The 27,840-nt window shown below is 48.1% G+C and overlaps 1 protein-coding gene across 1 annotated transcript; it reads right to left on the bottom strand.

The window, feature by feature from the left end:
* On the bottom strand, positions 1-9,421 carry ODF1 (outer dense fiber of sperm tails 1). The gene is made up of 2 exons (XM_040494155.1): positions 8,975-9,421; positions 1-564 (listed from the first exon to the last, which is right to left on the bottom strand). The coding sequence occupies exons 1-2, from the start codon at positions 9,289-9,291 to the stop codon at positions 132-134; spliced, it is 750 nt and encodes a 249-aa protein (XP_040350089.1). The 5' UTR covers positions 9,292-9,421; the 3' UTR covers positions 1-131.
* Positions 9,422-27,840: the final 18,419 nt, after the last annotated feature.

The following is a 27,840-nucleotide window of genomic DNA, read 5'->3' as shown; positions in this document are numbered from 1 at the left end:
GTGGATTGCAGTTATGTATTCAGTTCCCTACCGACTTAACTCACATGGGCCGCGGGAAGAGGGGAGAGAAACACTGGAAGAGCTGCCTGACTGGAGCAGGTGCCTTTCACTAAGTCATGCGTTCCTACGCTTTACAAAAGCATCTTCCTACAGGAAAAGCGACTCCCGCAGGGATAGCAGGGGCTGCAAGGGTCACAGGGGTTGCAGGGGTTGCAGGGGCTGCAGGGGCTGCAGGGGCTGCAGGGGTTGCAAGGGTTGCAGGGAGAGGTGCAGGGGTAGCAGGGAGACTCGATCTTGACGCAACTGCCGAGCCCGTAGGAGTACGTCACGTCTTTCTCGTCCACGCAGGGCGGCAGGCTGAACTCTTTGCAGATGTTCATGTAGCTGTACTTTTTCGACCCGAGGCAGTCGTACCTGTTCTCCCGCTCTGCCGACACGCACACCTTTCCGTCCTTCACCCGAACTTTGACTTGATCCGGTTCAAAGCCGCACACGTTTACCGATCCTAAAATGTTACTGCTACAGCAAGAGGAGGCCAGAATTCTATTTGTTGTTCTTCTCAATCTGGAAGTTAGAAAAAAGGAGAGGGTGGGAGGAAGAAGCTCAGATCTCAGACACAGCTTGAGAAGCAATATTTTGATCTGTTTTTCATTATTATTATTATATATTTTTTTTTAAAGTAGTACACCCTCTTTTTTTTTTTATTTTTTTTTCAACGTTTATTTATTTTTGGGACAGAGAGAGACAGAGCATGAACGGGGGAGGGGCAGAGAGAGAGGGAGACACAGAATCGGAAGCAGGCTCCAGGCTCCGAATCATCAGCCCAGAGCCTGACGCAGGGCTCGAACTCACGGACCGCGAGATCGTGACCTGGCTGAAGTCGGACGCTTAACGACTGCGCCACCCAGGCGCCCCTATATATATATATATATATTTAAGTTAGCCCTGGGCCCCTCTTGGGGCTTGAACTCAGATCAAAGGTCAAGGGTCACATACTCTACCACCTGAGCCAGCCAGGCACCTGATCTCTTTTTTTTTTTTTTTTTAATAGTAAAAGGAACACTAGTCATTCTGAAAAGTCAAACTTTTCCCCAAGTGTATAAAGGAAACACTGAGAGTCCACCCGTGTAAATCGCATTCTGCCACAGGTAAACCTCTGTTAACAACAGATGGTTGCTGGAAGTTCCAGATCTTTCTCTTGCATTTAAATCCCAGATCCTCCTTTTATTAATTGTGGAAACTTGCCTTAGTTTCCTCATCTGTAAAATGGAAATAATAACAGTTACCTACACCATAGGTTTTTTGGAAGATTAGATGAAATGATGAGCATTGCTTAAGATTGTGCTTAGTGCGTTAGAAGTCTTGCTTAATTATTACTGTGATCGTTATTATTACTACTATTATATGTAGACTCTTAAGAGTTTTTTTAAGGGGATGCAACTAATAAGATATCATTTAAAATCATTATACAGATGTCTTTCAGCCTCAGAACCCAGCCCTGCTACCCACAAGATTGGAGCCACCCTGGGCTGTCACACAGACCCAGCCTGAAAGTTCCATCAATGAATGACAAGGCAAAAGTGCCCTGACTCTGCCCTGCCCACCGGGCCTGTCTCTTCCTGCCACTGTGAGACTGCTCCAAATGCTGGATGGCTGGCACCCTCTGGAACAGTGAGCTTGGAGGGGTCGTGAACCGGATCCGGGTCCCATCAGCATGCAAGGGCTAATTGTGTACCTCCCTGGCCCCCTCCTACCCCCTGACCTCCTGTTGACCCTTGAAATCCATGTGATGGGGTATTTATACTATGGAAATGGGAAAACTCTACAAATGAGGGCTTTTTATCTCCTGTCTCCCTCCGCGTGGCTAGCTGTTAAATACCACTGTCTGCGGCCCCTGGAGCGGCAAACACGGGTCCCCGGGGTCCCTATAGAGTTGCCTTGTTGCCGCTCAACAGTCCTGTGTGAATCCTTCATAATAACAAAATAACAACAGCAGCTCAGGCTAATTGAACACCCGTGGTGTGTCGAGAACTAGTAACACAAAGTGCCTAAGGGCACAGGCTCTGGAGCCAGAGCATTTAGGTTCAAGCGTTGGTTCTGCCGCATAGACAAATTACTTCGCTTCTCTGTGCCTCAGTTTCCTCATCTGTCAAATTGGGACAAGAGTAGTAACCTACTTCTAGGGTTTGGGAGGTTTAAATCAGTTAATGAACGAGAAGGATTTATTGTAGTGCTTGGCACACAGGTTGGGCAGCCCGGCATTAGCCTTATGTGCTCTGGCTTTCCCTAGGGTCCATTTTCTTTCTACTTGGCGATCCTTCCAAAGACAACCTAATGTTCTGAAATGGTCTTCTTTTTATCCTTTAACATAAAAAAATTTTTTTTTTAAAAACTCCGTGTTCTAAGAGACACTCCTGGCACATCTTGCAACACTTGGCCTCCAAAGGAAGGTTTTGGAGCATGTGATTTCTAGAACTTCTTCCAGTTTGACAAGTCTGAACTTTGCAATTGGATGATTGGTTTGAGATACCTTTTTAGTTCTTGCCTTTTAAGCTGAATTTTGTTTATACCCTGCTTTTTGTTAAAGAAGTTATATGAGTTCATTGTAGAAAACTTAGAAAATACACAGATAAGCAAAAAAAAAAAAAAAAAAAAAAAAAAAAAAATGGAATAGGTCGCAAAATACCCGTAATCGTACAGGGCATCTCACATTTTGGTGCTCGATTTTCCTCTGTGTGTGTATTTCTACATACATATGTAGATTCTTGTGTGTGTTCTTATGAAGTCATGCTCTACGTACTGATCTGAATCTGTATTTTTCACATGGTTGGCTTAACAAGCGTGAGCCCTTGTACCAAAGGTTCCGAAGCAAGGCTCTTAGAGGCTAATTTGCAAAATGACGCGATGGACTGCTGTCCTGGAAGACACCAAGGCCAACAGAAACAACTTGCGCAAGGCACCCAGAGGACTGTGAGGGTCACTGAGCTGCATTTCTGTCTCCGGCCCCAAGGAACCTGGGGAGCATGGGGTACAGATGTCTTTCAGGCCCTGGGTGTTCCAGGGTACCCACGGGCCATACTAAGGAGAAAGGAAAAGAACTGGACTTAAAAAAAAAAAAAAAAAAAAGGTCTTTATCTCTGTGGAAAAAACAAAACGGGAGAAAACGCACTCTACTCTCCCTGGATGGGCAGAGAGGAGCTCACAAAGATGTCCCGCGCCCTCTCTGGATGGGCCAGGACCGGGAAGCCTGAACAGCCAAAGGCAAGAGTGAAACAGAGAGCAGAATGGGTGCCCCTGGATCTCTCCGGAACCTCCCATGGTGTGGCCGTGGAATGAGAAACCTCAAACCCTGGCACGAAGGACCACGAAGGTCCTCACAAAACAGGACCAAGGACCCCAGGCGGGGGTGCCAGGACCCCTCACTACTGCTAAACTGATTCTGCTGAAGGCCTCCTGCCCTCCCAGATATGGATCTGGGAGCCAGTTCTACAAGCCGAAGTGGGCTTCCAGATCCTTCTCCTCCTGTCATCAATCTGAAGTCTTGGAGTGCAATTGCATGTTGTTGTTGTTCAGATTCCCCCTCTTTCTCTGGCCGGGTCACTGTGGCCCCTTTGCCCCTGCGGCAGCTGCACAGAGGTCTCACAAATCTGAGTCTTTGGGGAATTGCCTAAAAATTCTAGGGAAAGGGAGGTGTCTCCTTCCTTTTGCTTCTTGGTCAGGGCTTACCTGTGGGGTGGGGTGGCTTTAGGAGAAATTGCAGGAGCCACATTTTACTTGTCAGATTTAACTGACTCCTGTCTGGCCAGGTACCTATCACCCCACAAGGGATTTTCCATGGCTCTGTAGTGTTCTGGGCAAAGGTGGGGGGGGGGGGGAGGTTGCCTCCTATAATTGTTATTGTGAGGCTGGAGCTTGGCCACAGCAAACAGGAAAATCAGCCCCCTGGCTCGTTGCCGAATCCTCTCAGGGAAGCTGAGGGAAAGCGAGTGGACAGATGGGGGTCCATGACTGCCACTCGGGAATACGCATCTTCTCCCTACTCGAGCTGCAGTTCACCTGAGTGTATCATCACCAAGCTCCCGAGTGTGCAACATACTGCCCTCAGCAACGGTGAGCTGTACGGTCAGCCATTTTCACAAAGCCATAAGTGAGCTTCAGCCTGGTGCTGAATGAAATAATGAAGGTGTCAAAAAGAGGCCTATCTCCACCCAGGACCAAAGGGAGGTAGGCCTTGGAGTACTGTGCTTTTTCTCCTAAGTTTAGACCCCTTCCAAAGACCCACCAAACTCTATTCCTCCTTTCCAAGTCATCTTTCCTTTTCTCTTCTTCCTTCTGTCTCTTCCCCTTTCCTGCCTTGTCTCTCTTCTGACTTTTGGATGATATTGAAGAACAGTGTCACTCGGCGGGGGCAGGGTAGCAAATACAGGGGCATCAGAGGCCCCAGCAGTGCTTGTTAGAACACAGGTGCTGGTCCCCACCCCCAGAGTTTCCAACTCAGCGGCTTGAGGGAGGAGCCAAGAATTCACATTTCTAAGCAGTTCCACCTGATGCTGGTCCCGAGCCCATTCTTTGAGAACCACTGACGGGCTGGTTAAGCACAGGAATCCCAGACTCAGGCAAATCTGGCTTTCCCAGCTCCTAGTGGTCAAGAACACTGCTCCTGAATCTGTTTCATCGTCTCTAAAACAGCCAAGACGTCACAAGGATCAGGTGAAGACGAAAGGCGGCACATAATTTTCGCTCGATAAAGGGTGAGTGTCTTTATCAGGCTGGACCGGGCTCCACCTTCCTCAGACTTCCCTGAAACCCGAGGCTTTAAGTGACCCAGCCTCAAGTCCTGTGTCATTAACCAATAAGGTGAAACCAGATGATAGACATGCCTTTGGCCTAGATGGACAGCCATTCCTGCCCCTACCCTCTGGGGTGACTGGGCTTGGAGACCTGTGGGTATGAAGGAATTATGCGGAGGGGTAACAAGGGGCCACACTCTCTTCCCCCTCTGCAGGGACTCTGAGGGAGAGACTGCTCTGCCCTGGCCTATGGGTCAGAGCATGGGGAGGTAGAAAGAGTTCCCTGAGGTACAGCTGGGCCCACAAAGCACTCACCAAGAGGCTGTCATAAGCCTCACCAAATAAGAGTGAGTCGGTGAAAACCTTGGTCTTAGAACAGGAAGGGGTAAACAAGGAACAAAATGAGAGGGCCAGTTTTTGAAGTTTGCAGAAGATGGTGCCCCTCACGTGGGGATTTTCAAGGGAGATTCAGACCCATCACAGATAGTTGGGTGAGTGGAGGAAATCAGGCTGAGTTTCTGGGTATTAAGCAGCAAAGGGTGTGAGCCTGAGCCCAATGAGCCCCTCCAGCTCAGCTGCAAATCCAGCATTTGTCTGCAAGGCACCGGGGGTCAGAGCTGAGAAGGGGGCTCCATCCATTAGATGGTCAACCCCTAAGGGCAGGGCTGAGGAAGGGCTGGTGTGCATTTGTCTGTGCCCCTTCGGTATAGAGGAAAGGGAAGCCCACGAAGTGTGGTAGTGAATCGGGCGCAAACTTAAGACAGGCTAGTGGCATGGCTTCTTACAAAGGGAACCAGATTCAGTCACCGTAGTCCCTCTATCCAGAAGAGGAAGGAAGAGTCAGGGAAATTGCTAGTGCTTGCGGTGCAAAGGGTTGTTGGGGGAGGAAAAGAGAATATCAAAGAAGGTAAAAAAAAAAAAAAAAAAAAAATGGAAGTACTTACTTGAGTCTCTACTAAGGAAGATACTGCCAAGGTGCTAGGTAAACAATGGAAATGGATTGGACCTTCTATACCTGGTCTAAAAACACACACGTACAACACACACTCATCAATCAACTAACATACACGCGGGAATGCTCAGGAAACTTATGGGAGAAATGAGCCTTCTTAACCAGTTGTTAAAAGAGCAGGTTGGCTCTCAGACAGAAAGACAATTCCAATGGGGTAATGGCAGCTATAGACCGGGGAATCTTTCCTGTTGGACAAAGAACCTTCAGGACAATGCAGCCTGGCCTCAGAAAGGGCATGTCATACCTAACCAAACTGTTAGCGTTCTTTAAAGGGATAGAAGATCATGTGAATATGACTTCTAAACCCACAAAGCCTTGGGCAAGTTTTCACAGCAAAGATTGTTTAAAAAAAGTGAATCAACATGATATTTCTGGATCTACTTAGTCATGGATTGGGAGCTAGCTGAGAACTAAGGAAAAAGAAGCATTTCCCTGGAAGAAAAAAATATTAATAGTAGGAGTCCTCTGGGATTGGGGCTGGATCAGGCTTTAACATTTTCATCCATGGGCAGGAAAATTGAATATTTAGGTTTGCAGGTAACAACACAAAGCCTTTCTGGATAGTGAAATGTCAAGCTATCAGAAATAGAGCATAGGAGGGTTTCACAAGGTGGTATGAATGGGAGGAAAGTGGCTGGGAAGAGACACAGCAGGCAAGACTGAGGTCATTTCCAGAAAGGACTCAGCGTTATCAGTTCAGAGACCAGGGAATTAATGTAAAGACATCACCAGCTTCCCATACTGCCTCAGGCACAGGAAAAAAGTCAGCAAAATCCAGACATTGTCAGAAGTATCACAACGCATAGAAAGCATCATCTCTTATATAAACCACACTGCCGAGAAGTAAGTTTGAGGTTGTGTCTATTGCATGCCAAGAAGTAGGGAGTCTTAGAGCTGGTGGAGGGCACCCAGGGGGTGGACAACACAGAGGCACCCTTATCTGAAGAGTCTGGGGAGGAGGGCCAGTCAGGAGACAAAGGCTGGAAGAACTTGGATCAAGGGTATTCAAGGATTCAGAGGCACAAAGACAGTAGATACAGGCCTGCTCACAAGTAACCCTTCATGTAGACCAATTAAAGAAGGAATTCCTAACTCCCAGTGTGCAAAACTTATATGACTTGATACTCTGAGCAGTAAAAAACAAAAACTATTTCAGGGGCACAGAGGTGGCTCAGTCGGTTAAGCATCCAACTCCTGATTTCAGCACAGGTCATGATCTCACAGTTCGTGTGTTCGAGCCCTGAGTTGGGCTCTACGCTGGCAGTGTGGAGCCTGCTTTGGGTTCTTTCTCTCTCTCACTCCCTCTCTCTCTCTCTGCCCCTCCCCTGCTCTCTCTTTCTCTCTCTCTCTCTCTCTCAAAATAAATAAACATTAAAATAAAATCTTTTTAAAAAAATTTTTTTAACGTGTATTTATTTTTGTGACAGAGAGAGACAGAGAGTGAACAGGGGAGGGGCAGAGAGAGAGGGAGACACAGAATCTGAAACAGGCTCCAGGCTCTGAGCTGTCAGCACAGAGCCCGACGCGGGGCTCGAACTCACAGACCGTGAGATCATGACCCAAGCCGAAGTCAGACGCTTAACCGACCGAGCCACCCAGGCGCCCCGAAAATAAAATCTTAAAAAAAAACACAAAAAACTGTTTCAAATTGAGTGTAGATTTGTTTAAACGCAATAGCCCCATCCCAGACTATTGTCAGAGGTCCATTCCTGATCGTGGTGACTGATGACTTGGACAATAGTTGCCCTATTGTCCTTTCTTCTGGAACATCCTGGTCACTGTTATCAAGTATCTGTCTCTGTCTCAGACTCTATCTCTCCATCTGTCCATCCATCTATCCATCCACCTACCTATCTATCTAATCTATTAATCTATCACCTGCCTCCTTAGCACAGAAGGCAGCACGTCAGTCTCAAAACCTATTAATTGATTGTTGGGATAGGAACAATGTTGTTTAAGGATAGAAACTTGCAACGAGTAGTAAATAAGTCTCAGAGATCTAGTGCACAGTATAGTAAATACAGACAACAATGTTGCATTATAATCATCAAACTTGCTAAGAGACTAGAATGTAAATATTCCAACCACTAAAAGGAAATGATAATTATGGAACACGGGAGAGGTGCTAATGTCACTACAATGGCAATCATTAGAATATAGAAATGTATCAAACGCTATAAATTTGCACAATGTTACGTGTCAAGTATATTTCAATCAAAAAATCTATCATCCATTTGTGCCCATCTTTTTAAAAGTAGTAGCATATTAAGTAGTTTTTCTTGCCTTTTTCATGTAATACATCAACACATACAATACTTCATCAGCCTGCTTTACATCTACTTAGCATCCTAGTGTATAGACGTACCATAATTTATTTAACCAGAGGACAGTACTTTCAACAATTGTTTTCGTCAGTTGTACCAGACCGGATGGCATGTAGCGGAAAGTTAGAAAACCTTCTCCAGGCCATAAAAGGAAATGCAATCAAACAAAATTGTAGAAAGTGGCTTTAAACATTACCCAATTCAATTAAAACCCTCTCGACTCTGTTCTGAAAGCTGCGACTCTCAGGTCTGTAGTTCAGGAGCACAACTTTTTGCTACTGCCGGAGAGGGCGCCGAGGTAACAGGCCCAGCTCCGGATGGGTTTTGAGTGGGCCTGGGGTTGGGGCATGGGAGAAGGGTTCTCCTACAAAACCGAGGGAACGCCTCTGTTGTTCAATTTTCTCCCCTGCTCTTAGAGCCTCTGGCGAACATTAAGGATTTGATCAATTGTTATTGCTTCTCCTGTAGTCATTTCTGTAAGCCCAAATCTACTCAAATCACTTTACTCATAACCAGAAAAAATGTTTAGTTTGCTCCTTCCAATAGCTTTTTAATGACACCTCCTATTTCTTTCCCTCATTAAAGCCGCATTATTTATCATGTCGGCACTCCTACCATAAACCAACACAACCTTGGCAATCGACATCATTCCGTTGTCTTTTGAGAATCTTACGGTTCCTGTCCTGGACCCATTTACTCTTCTGTTCTTAAATCTTTGCTAAATCACCAGAGTTATTATCTTGAGCCCTTTTCGTCTTTGTCCGGGTACCAGCTGTCGCATCCCCTCCCCCATTTCAGCTCAGAAGGTTAATACACCGGCTATGAAAAATCTTAAAACGTGCTTTTACTTGGCAAGCTCTCTCTTTTCATCTTCTATGGCTCTAATGGCTTTCCTCTCCAAACTTCTGAGAGATGGTCGCAGGCAGTAAAGCTTGACGTCACACAGGCAACACGGATAGAGGTCGCACAGGCCACAGGAGCGCGCTCGCTTCGAGTAGCACAGGCAGTACGGGTAGGGGTGCAGGTCGCAGCAGCAGTATGGGTGCATGTACAAGTCGCAGAGGCATCGCGTGCATTCGTCGATGCATCTCAACTGCCTTAGTTCTCGGTCCACCTTCTTTATGTCCCTTCTAACACTGTCCAAAAGACAACTCAGTGCAGCCATTACAGTCACACCTTATTGTTTTGTGAGTACCTTTGGGAAATGGCACTCACGGGGGAAAAAATTGTTCTAAGCTCTTCTCAGAAGTTTCTTTTAAAAATAAATGAGGCCCACATGATTCACTTACTTTAAAGCTTGTGTTCTATGACCTCACCACCCTCCAAAGTATGTCATAGTCTTCTGGTTACCATGTGAACTGCACACAGTCACGGTCTCCAGAGGCCCTCCTTAGCGTTACACAGCTACTCGCAGAACCATCCTAATGTTGAGATTTCATTTACCTTGAAGGTGGATGGGTCCCCTCAAGCAGTCATGGCCCTTTGGGGTTCATGGGGGTAACCGTCAATGTCCTTGGCTTGTGTCTGTCCTTAGGCCTGGCTACGGCTGCAAAGGTCTTGGTGTGGGTGATGGAAGGAGCTGCCTGGCTCCTTTCTCTATGCCCTTCCAGCTCCAGCCTTGACTTGACATCTAGCCTTGCCCCTTATGCTCTAGGATTTGTTCTGACCCCTACATCTCTACACGTAAAAAGCTTGCTTTCTTCACAGAGCTTTCCTGCGGTTCTTCTTACCGAGTCATCTCAGGTCAGCCTTTGTCCTTGACCTTCTTAGCCCCAAGTCTCTGAGTCCTGCCCATTCTTTGCTATCTGGTATCCTTGCTGTCTCAGAACCTCAGTTCTCCAGTGCCTGGGGTCCTGCTCTTAAGCTCCCATCCCCTAGTGCTCAGGCTCCTGTCCGTCACCACCTCCCAGCAACTTCACCTCGGTCTGTGTCCAAGCGTCTAGATGCCTTGTCCCCAAGGGATTCCCAAGTGTTGACCCTTGATACTCTTGTAGCCAACTGCCTGAAGTTGCTTGAAGTCAACTGCCTGAAACCCTCATTTGGGCCAGTTTCCTTTGCTCTCAGCTGGATCAATATGCTGGACCTTGGGCTCAGCCTCAGCCTTGGTTCAGGTACTTTTACTCCTCTGGGCCATTCCCCTCAACCTGCTCTCCAGCTCTTAAATCCCCCTTTTAAGACGTAGGGTACTTGAGAACAAGCAGTTGGATGTGGCAACCAGAGAAGGAGGTAAGAGCCAGGTTTGAAGGGACTTGTGGGCCGGCTAAGGAGTTTGAACACTGAGCACAATGAAGAATGACTAATTTTCTTTTCTGTTGACAGAAATTGAAAGGAAAGTCTGATAGCTGCATAGAGTCCCCAGCATTGTAAGGGGACAACAGCAGGGGTGACTCCTGATGGAAAGCAAAGACTGCCGAAGTCTGGACTGAGGATCATGGCTGTAGGATGGCAAGAAGGAACCCAGTGGGGTCACCTTCCCCTCCCATCCACTCAGGCGCATCCAATATACTCTCCTCATGGCAGCCAGAGTGATTTTCATGTGTAAGTCTGTCATCCGCCCCAATCCCACCCACCCTTTCCTGTCCTCCTAGAGCAAGGGCCAAAATCCTTATAAGATGCTGAATAATAGGGCCTTTGCCTACCTCCCCATCTCCACCCCCATCATTATTCCTGTAATTCATTATGCTTTGGCCACAATGGCTTTTCTCTTTTTTTTAAACATTTTTTTTTCAACGTTTATTTATTTTTGGGACAGAGAGAGACAGAGCATGAGCGGGGGAGGGGCAGAGAGAGAGGGAGACACAGAATCGGAAACAGGCTCCAGGCTCTGAGCCATCAGCCCAGAGCCCGACGCGGGGCTCGAACTCACGGACCGCGAGATCGTGACCTGGCTGAAGTCGGACGCTTAACCGACTGCGCCACCCAGGCGCCCCACAATGGCCTTTCTCAAAGTCTCACTCATTCCACCTCATTCAGGACTTGTGCATACACTATTCTCTCTGCTTAGAAATTAAACTCCCCACCCCATGCCCTTGATCTAGTTAACTCCTGAGGCATTCTTTAAATCTCTTCTTAAAGGTCCCTTCCTCAGAGAAGCCCTCCTGGTCCCCCAACTAAGCACTTATAACTCTGCGTACTCCTTTCATAACATCGTTTCTCTGTTTCCCTGACTAGACTGTGAGCTCTATGAAGGCAGGGACCTCATCTACTTTTGCTCACCATTAGATACCTAATGCAATGCCTAGGGCTCAAGACTGACTCACTAAGTGAACAAATGAGTGAATTAAACAGAACTTCGTACACAGAATGAGGACGGAGTGAGGGAGGAATCCATAATGATTCCTAGGTTTCTAGCTTGGCAGGATCATTGCCATTGACTGAGGAAGAAAAGTAAGTTGGGGGGATATGCTGAATACGAGGTACTGACAACTTTAAGGTGGCAATGTGGAATAGCCTGCAGATAAGTGGGTCTGAAACTCCAAAGAAAGCTTGGCCAGAGATAGAAATTCAGGAGTCACAATTCCATACACAGCTGGAATCCTGGAGTGGCCAAGATCATTCAGCAGAAGAAATAGATTGAGAAAGGAAGAGGGCTCAGGTAGAATCACTCAAGGAACAATAACAAGAAATGGAGGAAGTGATGGAGTTCATGATGACTCAGAGAGAGGTGAGAGCCTTCTACACTGAAGTCCCTTGTGTATGACTAGACCAAGCCTAGTATTCCCCAGTATTCCCCAGTGTTCTCCAGCTATGAACCAGGGGGCCTCTCTCTGTGCAGATGAGATGTCTTAGTAAAGAAAATAAGTTTCCCTGGAGGTATTAGAATGGGAGGCTGGCCCCTGACTCACATGGGATATGTCAAAGCAAAAATGAATCATCCTCCTCTTTGGACAAATGCTAAAGTCTTTCAAGAGTGATTCCACCCAATTCCGAAGAGTGAACTCTGTTAATAGGAATATGGCCCACTTTTTTCCTGAGGGCTCACTGCAGGAATTATAGAGATTTCTCTAGCTCCAAGTGATAGACTTCTGAACTCTTATATCATGATGAATTCTATCCCTTAGCAAATGTCAGCAAAGGTTAAAACAAGCAAGCTTTTGGTTTTCGATTCTTAAATACACAGGTTCAGGAATTTAAGTACACACACCTGAATATACATGGCACATTATGAAGCTGGTTACAGCTTTATTTAGCTAGGGTTCTCCTGTGATCCTATTCTGCCAGTGATTTTACTCTTCATCATAAAGCATATTTTTGACATCATTTCAAGTGACTTAGCAAAGGTTAACGGCTCCTTTAAAGATCAGATAGAAACGGGATCTATTCAGGTCAGAAGGAGAAGAAACTCACCAGATTCTACAGAAACCCACGGAAGTGATCTACAGTCAGTCTCCTGAAGCATAAGCACAAGGAGCTTCCGTGGGCTCTAACATGGAGGTGGGGGCCCTTTCCGACATAGCAGTATGTCTGTGGAGGCTCCCATTTTACCCTGGCTCATGTCCAGATAGAACGTGGACCATGGGACTTTTATAGGCTGCGTATATACATGAGTAAACTTCCTCGTTAAGATTTGAGGAGTGGATATGGTATTCGTGATCACCATCCTGCTTTGCCTGGGACCGAATAATTTCCTGGATGTGGGCCTTTAATGTCAAAACTGGGCCAGGGGATGCAGGCTGGAGAAGAAGGTGGGAATACAAAGTGCCTGTGGTGGTCTATCCACAGTACGCCCAGTTTAAATGGCGGGGCTGGCCTCAGCAAGATGCAGTCCTGTGTTTCTGCTTTAAAGGCTACTAAGGAGCCTCATCCTGAGCGCTGAGTTGTCTGTGACAGCGGTAGGCTCTGACTCCTCTTTCCTCCACCCTCTCATGTACCCACAGCTCCCTTCTCCTCCCCCTCCCCTTGAACTCTGCAAGACAAATGGTTAGCTCCAATCTGGATTGTTCTTGATGACGACAGAGACCAAAACGTTTCCTTGAACTTCACGCTGGAATCATTCACACGTAAGAGGCCATTTCCCTGGACGCCTGCTAGACACAGAAGGGCTTGCTTCTACCGCAGACAGTGTCCTGATTAGTTTGAGGGGGTCGAGAATGTTTATTCTCCATCTACCACCACGTAAGTGCCTAACTCCTAACCGATGCTTACTTGAACAGTAATGATAGTTTACATTTAATGAGTACGTGAGTCTGTCTGTGTCAGGCTAATCCTCACGATAACGCTATGAAGTAGAGACTATCCCCATTTTACAGATGAGACTGAGGCACAGAGTTCACCCCCAAGTGGCAAAGCTAGGGTTCCACCCAGGCGGCCGGCTTCCAGTCTCTGTGTCTTCAAAGGCCAGTGACCCTTAAGACAATCTCTCTTCTCTCTTCACCTTAAAGATGAAAGAGAAATTCCATTTGAACATTAGGATTTGGGGGTTTCCTGCTTCTGTCATTAGCCATACGCCTGTAGCTTGATTGCTGCACATTTTGTCCTTCAAACGGAGTAATGTGCTTTGCTAAACTGCTTCGCCCTGGGTCCCACCGACAGTCACCCTGCCATGGGTGTGACGGCTTCCTGAGTGCCTCCTCAGGGACGCGGATGCAGTCCTCAGGAGGACTTGTTTCCTCAGGAAACAAGTTTCCCCTCTCTCCCAAAAGAACGCCTCTTACCTAGAATTCCTTCCCTCACGCAGCATGGGGGGCTTACTTTGTAAAGAAGCAAGAACTTTCTCTGTCAACTCATGCCAAGGAAGATGCATGCAGAACAAATAATTCCCACAAAGGAGATGCCACCTGTTTCCGCCATGGTTCTCCACAAGGCAGTGGCTTTTCTGCCTCTAGCTGGGGTTGCTTTTAACCGAAGAACATGAAAAGGAAATCCCTCTTTTGACCTAATGTTCGTCTGACTTGGCTTTGCAGGGAAAGCTCCTGGGAGCTGAAATATATTCAGATTCCTGACTCTTTCTCAACGCCCTGCAGAAACCCAGCAAAGACAGGACAAGGTACGACCCTCGATGCCAGAGCTGGAGAGACGCCAAGACCCAGGGTCCCTCTGAGCTGAGGGACAGGAAGCCCAAGGAGGAGGTTAGGTGGGTCTTATTCATCCATATGTACATATTATTACAGACTATGTAATCACTTAAAAATAGTAATAGCAAACCCATTACATGTTAATACAAGTAATGCGTTTTTATGGGAGCTCTGTTTTCCATAACAACAAAAAAATGAAAATGGTGGCAATATTTTGCATTTTTACAAATCTTTCCAATGTTCGGCTTTATACAGGATGGCTAAAATATCTCCTGCTGCCTTTCAGCCTGTTGTGATGTGTCCTCTTTTGTCACCGTACGTTTGCGTTAAGTAGAAAAGAGAATCTTGCTTTGCACAAATGTGTAGTTGAAAAAGGAAGAACACTTCACACCCCCGAAAGGGTCTTAGGATCACATGTTGAGAATCGCTGCTTTACTTATAGTTCTGGAAGTTATTCAGTACCTTGGCACTTCAAAGTCACAATAACTACACTTTCCCTAAAACATTTAAGTCAGCCTCACATTGTGGAACTTTATTATAGAGCTTTTGAGGCCTCTGCCTACCTGTTGGTCCCCTTCTCAAAGAACTGAACCCCAGGGCGCCTGGGTGGCTCAGTTGGTTAAGCGTCCGACTCTGGGTTTCGGCTCAGGCCATGATCTCGTGGTTGGTGGGTTCAGTCCCAGCATTCGGCTCTGTGCTGACAGCACGGAGCCTGCTTGGGATTCTCTCTCGCTCCCTCTCTTTCTCTGCCCCCCTAGCCCCCTGCTTGTGCTTGCTCTCTGTCTCTCAAAATAAAAGAACTAAAGCCCACTCCCACCCATCAGGGGGAACATCTGGGGAGACCCTGGTAAGAGTCCTTCTAAGACGCGACCTGCTTCCCATCCTAGGTCTAAATTTCTGCACCAAGTGAGGTCCCCAACCATAGCTACTCAGCCGGGTTCTTTCTTCCAGGACTTGAGCATCTGGGGACACGGACTAAGGGAATTTGAACTAAGAAATCGAGGCTGACAGTGTGGGTCAACCTCCTTAGCTGTGGAGTCCATGACTTCTAGGTCCTCCTTCAAATTTCCAATGGTGAGGGGCGCCTGGGTGGCGCAGTCGGTTAAGCGTCCGGCTTCAGCCAGGTCACGATCTCGCGGTCCGTGAGTTCAAGCCCCGCGTCAGGCTCTGGGCTGATGGCTCAGAGCCTGGAGCCTGTTTCCGATTCTGTGTCTCCCTCTCTCTCTGCCCCTCCCCCGTTCATGCTCTGTCTCTCTGTCCCAAAAATAAATAAATGTTGAAAAAAAAAATTAAAAAAAAAAAATTTCCAATGGTGAGACTCCTGTTTTAATGCATTGCTAACTTATTATCCCATTTATTTGTTCTTCTAGCAAACTTCCAAAGGTCAATGACAACCCTGCTTCGGGTGAGCCCCACTTCTCTCTCTGTCTCTCTCTCTCAGTCCCTCATGGGATTCTCTCTCTCTCCCTCTCTCTCTCTCTGCCCCTTGCTCATTTGAGCTCTCTCTCTCTCTCTCTCTCAAAAAAAGGAAAAAGCAGCTCTCTCCGTTAGCTGTTCTGTAAGATAGGGTTCTGAGCAACAATGATAACTACGCATCCTGGGCAATATTCGAGGTGTTGGTCACGTGTTTCTGCATTCTGTCCCCACTGTCAACCCCTTGGGGTGGCTGTTGTCACTGTTTCACAGATGAGGGATCTGCAGCACCCAAAAGTGATGGCACTTTCCACGACTGCCCAGCTGGCAAGTCCCAGAGGAGAAGGGTGTGCCTGGGGCCATCCCTGCGGCCCCAGGCATGACCACCACAGGCCCTCAGGGCTGCCTGCCCCTCCACCAGCCCCCCCGAACACTTCCAGTGGGAGATGGCGTTCTTGGAAGCGGGCACAAGGATCTCCCTTAGGGAAGAAACTCTCTCTGTTCAAGAAGGGGAGGGGGAGAGGGGTCAGAGGAGTGAACCCTGAGGGATCGGGAGCCAGGGCAGATGGCTCCTTGTGCCTTAGAAAGCAACAAACAGGACCTGCAGGGTGCAAGACATGAGCGGGAAGGGGGAGGAGAGGGAGGAAGGTGAGGTGCAGGCCGACATGGCCAAGAGAAAATTCCTCGGGCAGGAGGGTCTTTTATTTAACATACTCTTTATGGAAGAATAACATCCGTACTGAAAAGTGACCAATCAGGAGCATCCGGCCGGGTGAATTTCACAAGTAAACATACCCACAGACCGCATACTCACATCAAGAAAAAGGGCGTTCTGAGCATGCCAAAAGTCCGTGTCCTGCCCCTTTCTTAGCGTTAGCCTCCCCACCTGCTCTCTGGTTTGGCCAAACACTCATTTTGCCTGCTTTTGAACTTCAGGTGAATGGAAATATACAAAAATCCGCCTCTCACATCTCACTTGTCTGAGTCAACGTTCCAGTGGTCTCATCTCCGTTGGGACCTGCAGTTGTGTTTTGTTCCTTTCCATCGCCGTGTGGTAACCTGGGACCTAAATGCGTCGCGCAAACGCGTGCTTCCTCCGTGGATGGGCACGTGTAGGTGGACATGTAGGCGTTCTCCATCTGGGGCTGTTGTTGGGACTAAGGCCATGTGTGGTCTTTCTCCTACACACCTGGGCGAACACTTAGAGCGTTTTTGTGGAATGGAATCGCTGGCTCAGGGTATAAGGTATGCACGTGTTCAACTCGACCAGACGCTGCTGAAAGGTTTTGCCAAGTGTGTGTACCCGTATGCAATCAGTAGCGGGCTTTTTTTTTTTTTTTTAATGTCTATGTATCTTTGAGAGAGAGAGAGAGGGCAGGAGAGGGGCAGAGAGAGGGGAAGAGAGAATCCCAAACAGGCTCTGCACTGTCAGCACAGAGCCCAGTGTGGGGCTTGAGCCCCCAAACTGTGAGATCATGGCCTGAGCTGAAATCAAGAGTTGGATGCTTAACCGACTGAGTCAGGCACCCCGGGAGTGGGTTATTTTTAGGACTAGAAAATGTCCAGTCTCTGGACGCATTTGTACTAGTGGGATAGAAACTTCCACCCCCTCCTCAATGTTCAGTAATATCAAGCACATCTCACAGATCACTTATGTGAATGGAGGGGGGTTTTTTTTTTGACAAAAATCAAAGAATAAGCTGAGGTTCGTGGCCACGTTGATGTAGAACAGAAAATAGCACGTGGGAGCTGGCGAGGGACCCATGAGCTGTGGGTGACACCAGAAGCCCAAGCCCCGGGATGACCATGAGAATGCCAGTCCTCTATAGGGATCTTAGAGGGCACCGTGGGCATGCGCAGAAGGACCCAGCCTCTAAGTAGCCAGGGCCAGAGGGACCTCAGCTGACTTTTGGATCGCACACAGAAAAGGAGGGAAATAGTCTGCTTACTTCGACATGAAGCAGGAGACAGCTTTGTTGCGCCAAAGGCTCCGGGACACAGAGCAAAGCTCCGTCGCCTTCCACCCTTCCCCAGCAATGGCCCCAGATGTGCCCAGAGCAGGAGGCCTCGAGGAGGTCCCAGCAGTGCTAACAGAGGCATCCAAGAGCAGTGTGGTTCCAGGAAGCTTCCAGAGGCAGCACCCATGCTGGGAGTCCCAGGAGATGGCACCCTTAGCTAGGATGTCAGAACTGCCCTGGGAAAGGTGATGAGAAACCTGCAGGTGGCTTCTAGGCTAGAGGACCAGGAACGTCCACAGAATGAGCTGGAGCAGTAGACTCGCAGTGGGGCGGAGAGGGCCATTGTGAGCTTCTGGGAACAGTTGTGCAGAGCTCCCCTAAATAACTAGGAAAGGCCCAGCAGAAGGCTGGGGGTGCCCAACCATGGGTGGGCGCCACCCAAAGAAGAGTGGTTTGTTACTGTTTAAGTTACTCCTCCAGGGGTGCATCTGGGTGGCCAGAGAGCCAGGGTATAGTCAGAATACTAATAATGCCTGAGTTTATGTTTCTCTTTTTAAATTTTATTTACTCCTAGTTTTGGAAACTAGTGTTTATCTCTTACATAAACAAAACTGGAGTGTTGTTTTCCTGATGTTTCTCAAAGATCTGTCCCCAAGCCCCAGCTTTTCACAGGGTCCTAGTTACAGCCCCCCCCCCCCAGCAGTACAGTTCACGCCAGAATCAGAGAAATGGGGGTGGGGGTGTGGGATGGTTGCAGGTGGGGGGTGGGGGGATGGTCGCGGGTTGGGGGGTGGGGGGATGGTGAGGGTGGGGGTGGGGGGATGGTGAGGGTGGGGGGTGAGGGGATGGTTCTATCATCTCCTGGAGTTGCCTCATCTCTCTGATCTTAATTCGGGAAACTCCACTTTCTCAACTCCCTCAGTCTCTAACTTTCTTTTTTTTTTTTTTTTTTCAACAATATACTGAAGGTTTTTTGTTTTGTTTTGTTTTGTTTTTTACTGTTTATTTATTTTGAGGGAAGGGAGGGGCAGAGAGTAAGGGGGACAGAGGATCCCACGCAGGCTCTGCACGGACAGCAGCAGTGAGCCAGATATGGGGCTCGAACTCACGAACCTGAACCTATGAGATCATGACCTGAGTGGAAGGAAATTGGATGCTTAACCAATTGGGCTACCTAGGTGCCTCCTGAAGGTTTTATTTATTTAGTTTTTACACTCATGGGGACTGAAGTCCCTGAACAATCCCCCCAGCCACCCCTGCTCCCCCTCCCTCTAGCCTCTGAGTTCCTCCTCGCCTCTCGCCCCCTCCCTACCGAACAAGGACTCCGGGGCTCATCTGAGCTGGGTGAGGGGGTGACAGGACACATTCCCAAAGTGAAGGGGAGCAGTGACCGCAGACATCAACACGCACCTCGCTCCTTCTTCCTCGGTGCCTTGGCCAAGCGGCTTGCTCTGTGTCACCCATGCTCAAGCCCCTCTGCTTAGCTAACACTACTCAGGCTTCAGATCTCAGTTCAAACACCACTTCCCCTGGGCGTCCGCCTCCTCTCTCCTCCTGTGTCTTGTCCTGCCTCAAGCATGCATCACAGCGGTGACAGTGTGCTCCCATGTCCAGAGCCTAAGCCTGCCTCGTCCACCTCTGTGCACGTAGCGCCCGGCACAGTGCCTGTCACACCACAGACGACAGAGAGGATCGTTTGGGTGAAGGGACTGACAGAACACGCAAGAGGCTGCAGCTGATGGCAGAGAAGCAGAGGCGGGGAGGAAGCGCCAGGCAGGCAGGGGTGTCTGTTAGACCCACCCCACCCCGCCCCGCCCCGCCCCGCCCCCCGGACCTGTCTCCTCCCCTTTGGCTGTGGACTGCTCAGCCCATAGCCAGCACCGCCAAAGGATGAGACCAGCCTCCCCGACTTTGAGCCCAGGCATATCCTTGTGGGGGGGTTCTAAGGTTCCCACACCGCTGGCACCTTCAAGGGGACGACTGAAGGAGACTTCGTCCAGTTCTATTGCCACAGCCCCGTCCTGCAGGACTTTCTTGCTCCTCCCACCATCCCCTCTTCTCTCTGTGGGATGTATGCGTGCATAATCACGTTTGAACCGTTGGTTGGTCGAGATGGGGACAGTGAGTGATTTGAATGGATGTATGATAATGTGACTGAAACACTGAACTGGTACCTACAGCTTACTTGAACCACCTCCCGCACCTCCCACACACACAGCGCTCTTGTATTATCACCCCTGAGAAGATTATTTTTACTGTGAGTAACAGAAAGCCCTAGAAAACAAAAGGGATTTGTTAACTTAGATAATTAACACATATAATCTGCATGTGTGTACAGGAGGGCTGCAGGCATGGTGTGATCAAGGCTTCACCTCTCTGGGCTTCTTCCCTCTCTGCCCTCCTCAGAGGGTTGGCCTCCTGCTCAGGCCTTCTTCCCCTATGCTCACAAGATGGCTAATATTAGTAACCAAGGATACACGTTTCCTGAGTTACGCCTGGATGAGAAAGAGTGTCTGCACTATAGCTCTAGTGAGTCCCGGGCTTCGTTCTGATGGCACCAACTGATGTCACATGCCTAGTCCTTATTGCTGTAAAAAGCCTTTACTCTTATGATAGTGCTCAGCACGTCCTGTGTAAATACTCGGTCTGGAAATTTCAAAGTCCGCGCTTCTCTGGGATTCCATCTTTAAGAACAAGGCTGATAGCTGCTGCCCATTTTTCTCTATTTCACCAAGTTGTAAATGATGCAGGACCTGGCACCAAGGTCTCCCAGGGCTCCCGGGGAGCAGACGAGTGTTTCCTGACACTTACGTTGCTAGTAGGACCACAGCCAAAGTGAAGGTTCCTCTGATTCCCAAAATTATTACCCCCTTCCCGTGGCCAACCATGCCAGCAGGTTTGAAATCCCTGGACCTACACTGCCCTGAAAATAAAATGCGTCCTCCCCAAGTGTCTGTCATACAGGGTAATGGGCTGAATTTTGTCACCCCTGGAATTCATATGTTGAAGTCCTTTCTCCCAATATGACTATTTGAAGTTGGGACCTATAAGGAGATCATTAAGGTCAAGTGAGGCCGTATAAACGGGCCCTAATTCAATATGACGGGTGTCCTTGTAAGGGGGAGGAAAAGACATGAGGGAGGTGCACAGGGGAAAGGCCACGTGAGGTCTCAGTGACAAGGCGGCCATCTGCAATCCCGGGAGGGAGGCCTCAGAAGAAACCAACCCTGCAGATACCTTGAACTTAACCTTCTGGTTTCCAGAACCGTGAGAAAGTAAATTTGTGTTGTTTCGGCTGCCTGGTCTGTGATCTTTTGTTACGGCAGCCGACCAGACCGACGCACTTGGTTATGATCCGACTTCTCAACAGGATAACTTGCCAGCAGCGGTAGACCTGTGAGGACTGCTTCTCCAGCGACAATTGGCCCGATTTGCAGGATTTGCCAGGCACTGTGGTGTAAATGTCCTTACCGTGGCCCATTTTAAGGTGGCGGTGTGCTATCGCTGATGATCTACCAAGCCGAGAAGAGATGTATGCCATTGAATTTCACCAGCAGTGCCACCAGCTAGTGGCCCAATGTTTGTCAGCCAATCCCAGGAGCAAATATTTATAGTAGCTCGTTGTATAGCAGGATCTCATTTGCTTATTTTTGTTTTGTTTAATTTTTTTAAATGTTTATTTATATTTGAGAGAGAGAGAGAGAGAGAGAGAGACGGTGTGCAAATGGGGGGGGGGGCAGAGAGAGAGAGGGACGCACAGAATCTGAGGCAGGCTCCGAGCTGTCAGCACAGAGCCTGACGCGGGGCTCAAACTCACAAGCCGTGAGATCATGACCTGAGCCAAAGGCATGACCTGAGCCTTAACAGACTGAGCCACCCAGGCTCTGTTTTTGTTTTTGTTTTTAATGGTATTTTACTAGCTTTGCCTTATTCCCACCCCCTAGGCTAGGATTCTCAGAACCGGAAGTAGCTTGAAAATAAAGCCATCCATGTTTCCTGCTGTCTCTCTACTCCTCATCTTGTGCACGAAATCTGGTTGGCACACTTATGGAACCAGTTCCCCTTGAGGGTCGAAAGTGGCCAGGATGTTTCCCATCTAACGTGAGATCTGCATTTTCGTCTCTTCCTTGTTTCTTCACCCGTGCAAAAGAGGTAGTTCCCAGAAACCTCTGCTTTCTTTCCATTTCCCCAACACATGTTAGCCTACCTGGGAAAACATGTGCCAATTTTATATCCATCATGGGTTTCACATCTCTCCCCAGAGCGGTTCTTTAAAGTACTTCAAATTCACACCTGAGCATCGGGGTTACTTAGACACAAATCTGAATGATTAATTGGATATTTTGCACTCCACTTCAATTCAGGTTGTACAGAATGTGTTCTACCAACCTCTCCCACCCCTGCCTGTGGCTGCAGCTAATGTTGAAGAATCTCCCTATCCATATACCACGGCTGCAGGCAACATCTCCATTTCCTTTAGTGTGAACTCTGAGTCTTTACTGAGTGATTACTAGCCGAGGTCAAAAAGAAAACCCTAGCCACTTCCCGGACCTGAAATGCTTAGTTCCTGTTTCTTCTGTATGTCCCCACTTCCCTAGGAAACTGGGCTCCGCCGTAGGCACGCTGCTGACTTTTTGTTCAGGAAGCATGTGCTTGGGCATCAAGCATCAGCTCCTGGCGGGGAACAGGCTGGTGTTCACACCGCTGGGTGCAGAGCTCGCCCTCGATGGCGCGGTTGGTGTGCCCTCGGGCCCAGTTACTCCCTCCGCCTGTTCTGGTCCCAGGGGGTTCCAGTATGGCACATTTCGGTGATGGTCCTGCAGATACTGCTGGATTCTTTTTTTTTTTTTTTTGCAGGAAGATCTCCTTTGAATCTGGGGACTGGCTGAGGTGTGCTGAAACAGGCTTGTGCCAGTGGAGAGACCTAATCTGTGCCTCTCCTCTCACCTTCATGCTCAGTGATATCGTGTCGGAGGTTGGTACGGCCATGGGGGCAGTATTTACCCAAGGGAAACCAGCAAACAGTAGAAATCAAGACTAATTCTTTTTTTTCCCCCAGAGCGCCCACTGACAGCACGTCACTGGAAATACCCCTTTAAAAAAATCTCTCAGAGGAACCAGCAGCCGGTGCAATTAGAATCTTCTCCATGCCACTCCCCACCTCTCTGGAAGCTCCGGTGCTAAGTGGGCGCAAAACAAATGTGAATTACACAATCTCTCTGGAAGGGCCCGTTTTCTTTTCAGTTCTCATCGATTGCCATCCCCTTATCAGGATTTCTGGTAGACTTCACTGACTGCAGAATCACAGTTCCCCTGCCATGTTCTTTTCATTACGTTGCCTTCTCTGTGGGTTTATTCCTAATAACCCTCGGAGCCAACAAGCAGGGCTGTCTGCTCGCAGGAGTTCCAGAGCCCTAGGGAGGATTGCTATGAATATGGATTTCGAGGCCCAGCCTCCAAGACAGTCTATCCGTGGCTCTGGGTTGGGGCCCAGGAATCTGTATGTTGAATAAGCTCCCCAGGTGGGTCTGGTGGAGGCAGCCGAGGCCCAGAAACCTGGGTGGGGCAGACTTTTTGGAAACCACTGCTTAAGTGTCGGCGGATATGCGGGGCTCCTGCGAGGCAGCTTGTGTGTTTGTTCAGAGCCAGCTGGGGTTTTCCTGGTTGACAGGCAACATCTGAGGGCTTCTGCTCGGTCATCCTTCAGCCCGGAAGACATGGGGAGTCTCGGTGACCTTCCTGATGACCCAGGGACACAAAGGCTGGCCCGGAGGTCCAAGAGGGGGTGAACTGATTACCTGCCTCTTGAGAAGCTCAATTCCACATCATTTTCTAATTTGTCATTTCCAAATGAAGCCCAGAGGCTGCCAGGGGAGCTCGGCTGTGCCCAGTCGAAGGTCAGGCACATCATGCCCTGACTCATCGTTGCACCCCAGTTTTGCTCTGATGATGAGTGGGTGCCCCCCCAACCCCCCGCCCCGCCCCGTGACTCCCAAACTTCAGGATGCAAATGAATCACCCAAGGAGCTTGTGAAAAAGCCTGATTCCCAGGCTCCTGCCCAGGTTCCTGTTACACAATGTCCAGGGTGGATCCGGGAAACCCCTCGTTCAACAAGCTCACCAGGTGATTTATTTAATATTAGCTAGTTTCATTTACAGCAAAAAGTTTTACATGAAACGTCTAGTCTTCAGGGTATTCTCGTCCCTTAAGGAATTCCTCTGGAGAAACAATGAATCAGCTTTTTCCACAGCTCTTCTTAAAACTAAAAACCGAGTTCTAGAAACCCAACCACGCATTCCCGCAGAGGAAAGTGAGTAATGTTGGGGGCCGGCTGGCCAGTGACACTTCCACTCAGAAAACCGGTATATGGTGAGTGGCGAGGGAGCACCCCCAAGCAGGTGGGTTCTTCCTCCCAGAAAGCCCCGGCTGCAACAGCTGGATGCAATGGTCCCCCACCAGGGTTCATTCAAGTGGTTCCTTTTTGTGAGGGTAATCATCCAATTAAATGTTTTAATTACTGAAATTATATATGCGTTCCTTCCGAGGAAAGAGCATCATCGGAACACGGTCTCCACTCCCCAGAGGGTAAGGCTGCTTTGCTTGCTGCGAAGGGGCTGTCTGGAGGAGTCCATTTTAATTTCATTACGAAACCAGCTTGAGAAATAAAGGCATAGATTGACACGTATTCCCAGCCAGCTGTGACTTAATGAGCACAATTCAGAGCTTGGAACCCGCCAGCCGCATCCATATTAATATGTCTGTGGAAAAAAACAACAACAGAGAAAGTGACAAACTGCTATTCCTAGTATTGGAAATGAATTTCAAATCACGGGTAAAATGGCTAACGCGGGGGCGCCTCACTTGGAGGCGGCCGGGCTGTCGGCCTCCCTGCCTGTCAATAACGCCCCTTGCAGCAGCGGCGGCCAGGGTCCTGGAAGGAAGAAACCCCTTGCACGCGCTTTGGCAAGCCCGGACTCCCGGGTTTAGCAGCAGCGGTGTGGCTGCTCTGCTCCCCGTTCGGAGCCAGATCCCTGTCCCCGCAGCTGGCGCCGGGCAGGCCCCCCCACCTCCGATGCTTTTTATCTTGTATGATTTGTTGCGTAACCGTCCAAGTCATCACGATCGTAACGGTCTTTGTGATTCTGATTTCCCTAGTCACGAGCACAGGAAAATAATAAAAATGTCTTGTTTCCACATTTTGAGATCCTAAAAATAAAAGGTGCCGGGTAAGCCTGCAGCGTTAATAAGTACAAAGTGAGAGGGTGGGTGTGGGTGTGGGAGACAAAGGAAACGCAGCGTGAAGAGGAACCTCAGTCTGTGTACTTTGACATTCAATGCGAAATAGCCACCTGCTCCAGCAGGGAGAGAGGGCCCCTGGGTGCATGAGCCTTTCTTACAGTACGATGTGGGTGGGGGGTAAGGCCCCCTCTCAACGGTGCTGGAGAGCAGGGCATGAACACTTGAACGCTCTCAAGGTGAAGATCTCTGCGTCTCCCTAAACTTGACCGCGGCTGAGGGTTTATTTGTTGTCGGTGGTGATGGGGGTGTGTGCGTGGTGGGCCGGGGAGGGGAGGCCCGTGTGTTGTGTAACTGGGGGGCAGTCATGATTCAGAGCCTGGGTTTTCAAACCAAACAAACCCTGACTCTCCCACTTAAAAGAGTTTCAATTAGAGCGTGGGCCTCCAATTTTTCATCTGGAAGTGGAGCTAGAATACCGACGTCATTGGGCATTTCCTGATGGTTAAATGAGAAAGTATATATGCGTGTTTAGACTTGGGGCCTGGCGTGGGGGTAATGATTCTTGCTACCATCTCTGAACGTGTTTCAGGTTTCAGGTTATTCTTCCATTAAAAATGTCTTTCAGCACATGCTGGGCACTTGAATATCAGCGTTTTGATTCAGCGCCTAGTTGTAAAAGTCAGAGTTGCGGCACCTTTGAGAAAAAGAGCAAGATGTTTCACTTCTTCTTTCAAATGATGCTCATGGGTAAATCCAGATAAAGGATGTGACTCAATGAGTCATGTCTAAAACTGAGAGAGGACACTGTCTCTGTAATCATTGACTAGATTCTAAACACATCCACAGTCCAGAAATAAAGGAGGAATGGAAATGACGCAGTCACGAGCACAAGCAGCAAAGCCCGCTCTCTCTGGTAGACCACAGCTAGAATCCCAAATTGATCAAGTCCTGGTCTATTGGCCTCACCAGGCCTCAGTTTTCTCATCTGTAAAATGGTCACAGTAACACCTACATCACAAGGGGATGGTGTGGATTTAACAGGTGATGTTGGCAACATGCTTTCTATGGCACTGTGTGCATAACAGCACTGAACTCATGCTAGGTTCCTTCTCCAACCCGGTACAGAGACTCTAACACATCCACATCCCTGAGGTCTCTTCAGTCCCTCCGGGACACCTAGGCTGCTTAGCAGTTGCTCATACCTTAGCAGCTTGGACAGTCTTCACTGCCATCTGTTATGGGTTGAATTGTGTCTCCCCTAAAAAAGATATGTTGAAGTCCTACCCCCGGGGCTTCTAAGCTTAATTGGTGATAGGGTCTTTACAGAGGTAATGAAGTTAAAATGAGGTCATGAGGGTGGGCCAGAATCCAATCTCACCGGTGACCTTGTAAAGGGAAAATGTGGACACGGAAGACAATGTGAAGACTGGAGCGTCGCATCTACAAACCAAGGACTGACAGGTATGGCTGGTAAAGCTCCAGAAACTGGAAGAGGCAGGGAGGGATTCCCCTTCGGCTTTCAGAGGAAGCACAGCCCTGTCAAAACCTTGATTTCAGACTTCTAGTTTCCAGAACTGTGAAAGAATAAATTTTGGTTGTTTTAAGCCATCCACTTTGTGCTAATTTGTTAGGGCAGCCCTAGGAAACTATTACACCACCCTTCTAACGGAGGAAACTTGGTTATGCACAGGATAGAAATGAAGATTTGGGAAGTAGGTCAAAGTAGGGGTGTAGAAACCCACCAGAGGGTTCCTCTGGGGTAAACTGAGCAACTGTACTGAGAGGAGGCGGTCGTTTTGCTTTGAGATGCACAAACACATGCCCCTTTACACCTCGAACTACTGTTTTCCAAGCTATGTTCCCTGAAGTCTTACAGCTCCTTGGAGAATTCTATAAACAGTTGCTTTTGGGGTGCCTGGCTGGCTGCAGCAGTAGAGCATGCAACCCTTGATCTCGGGGTTGTAAGGTCGAGTTCCACGTTGGGTGTAGAGATTACTTAAGATAAATTTTAAAAGAATCGTTTGCTTTCAATGTACATTTCTTTAGTATATTTTAATTATCCGCTTCAAATAGCAAAACTCCACCAAGTTCTTTACATGAATCATTCATTTAATCTTTACAACTACCCTATGAAGTGGGTGCTATTATTACACTCATTTTACAGATGAGAAAACCAAGGCACAAAGAAGCTACGTAGTTTTCCCAAGGCCACGTTGCTAGTACATGACAGAGCTGGGATTCGAAGTTAGGGACTCTGCCTCCAGAGCCTTTCTTGGTAGCTTCTTCACTACGGTGTCTCTAAAAGCTCTAATAAACAAACACAAACACGTACTCTGACTTTCCGTGTCTGATTGCAATATGGTGGATGCTACCACAGCACAAACTTGTGCCCCCAGACTAACCCCTCTGCAGAGAGTTTCATTCCTGTATTCATTCCATTAGCACATGCTCACTGAGTATGTACGATATGCTTCTATGACCTTCCTGTAACTGTATCGATTAGGAAGATCATAGCTTTATCCTCACTTCTTAAAAATATTCACATCTGTTCATCTCTATTCCCTTCAAACCGAACCCAACATCGTAGTGAGTTGTATAATAATTGATACTCTGGTAATGAACACGTATTAATCATTTTGATGTTTGTCATAGTTTTGGATGATACTCGATTGCCTTATATACCCACGATAAGGAAGATTAGCAGTTAGAAGAGAACGCTAGTGATTCGGTTTTGGAGACAAAAAGTCTCTATTAACTCTTCTTTCAAGCTTTTGGAGAGTTTAATTGGAGAGTACCCTGAGGTTGCAGAGAAGGTGGTTAGAAGCTGTTACCCTTTGCAATCACACATAAGTGAGAATCAGGGTTTTATTGATTCCATGCGACAGACACATAATCCGAACATAACCTAAACCTAATTTCAATTTGAACTTTTAACCAAACAACCCATTTCCCTTGTTTGTTTACTATAAGCAGTAACTATTGCCACTGGAAATTATGAAATAAATTAATACAGATTTAAAACTGGAGATATATATATATATATAGGAATTCAGTGTAAAGTTTCTTTGAAAACAGATAAAAGGCTTGCC

This window comes from Herpailurus yagouaroundi, unplaced genomic scaffold (assembly GCF_014898765.1).
Source record: "Herpailurus yagouaroundi ecotype Mexico unplaced genomic scaffold, PumYag 186, whole genome shotgun sequence".
Taxonomy (NCBI): domain Eukaryota; kingdom Metazoa; phylum Chordata; class Mammalia; order Carnivora; family Felidae; genus Herpailurus; species Herpailurus yagouaroundi.
The sequence above is the reverse complement of the archived record's forward strand: the minus strand, read 5'-3'. Positions and strand labels throughout refer to the sequence as shown.

Excerpts from the sequence above, each read along its gene's own strand:
- ODF1 (XM_040494155.1), bottom strand. The coding sequence starts at position 9,291 with ATGGCTGCACTGAGTTGTCTTTTGGACAGTGTTAGAAGGGACATAAAG. Across the intron at positions 565-8,974 it reads GAAAAGAGAGAGCTTGCCAA|ATTGAGAAGAACAACAAATA; the intron begins GTAAAAGCACGT and ends TCTAACTTCCAG.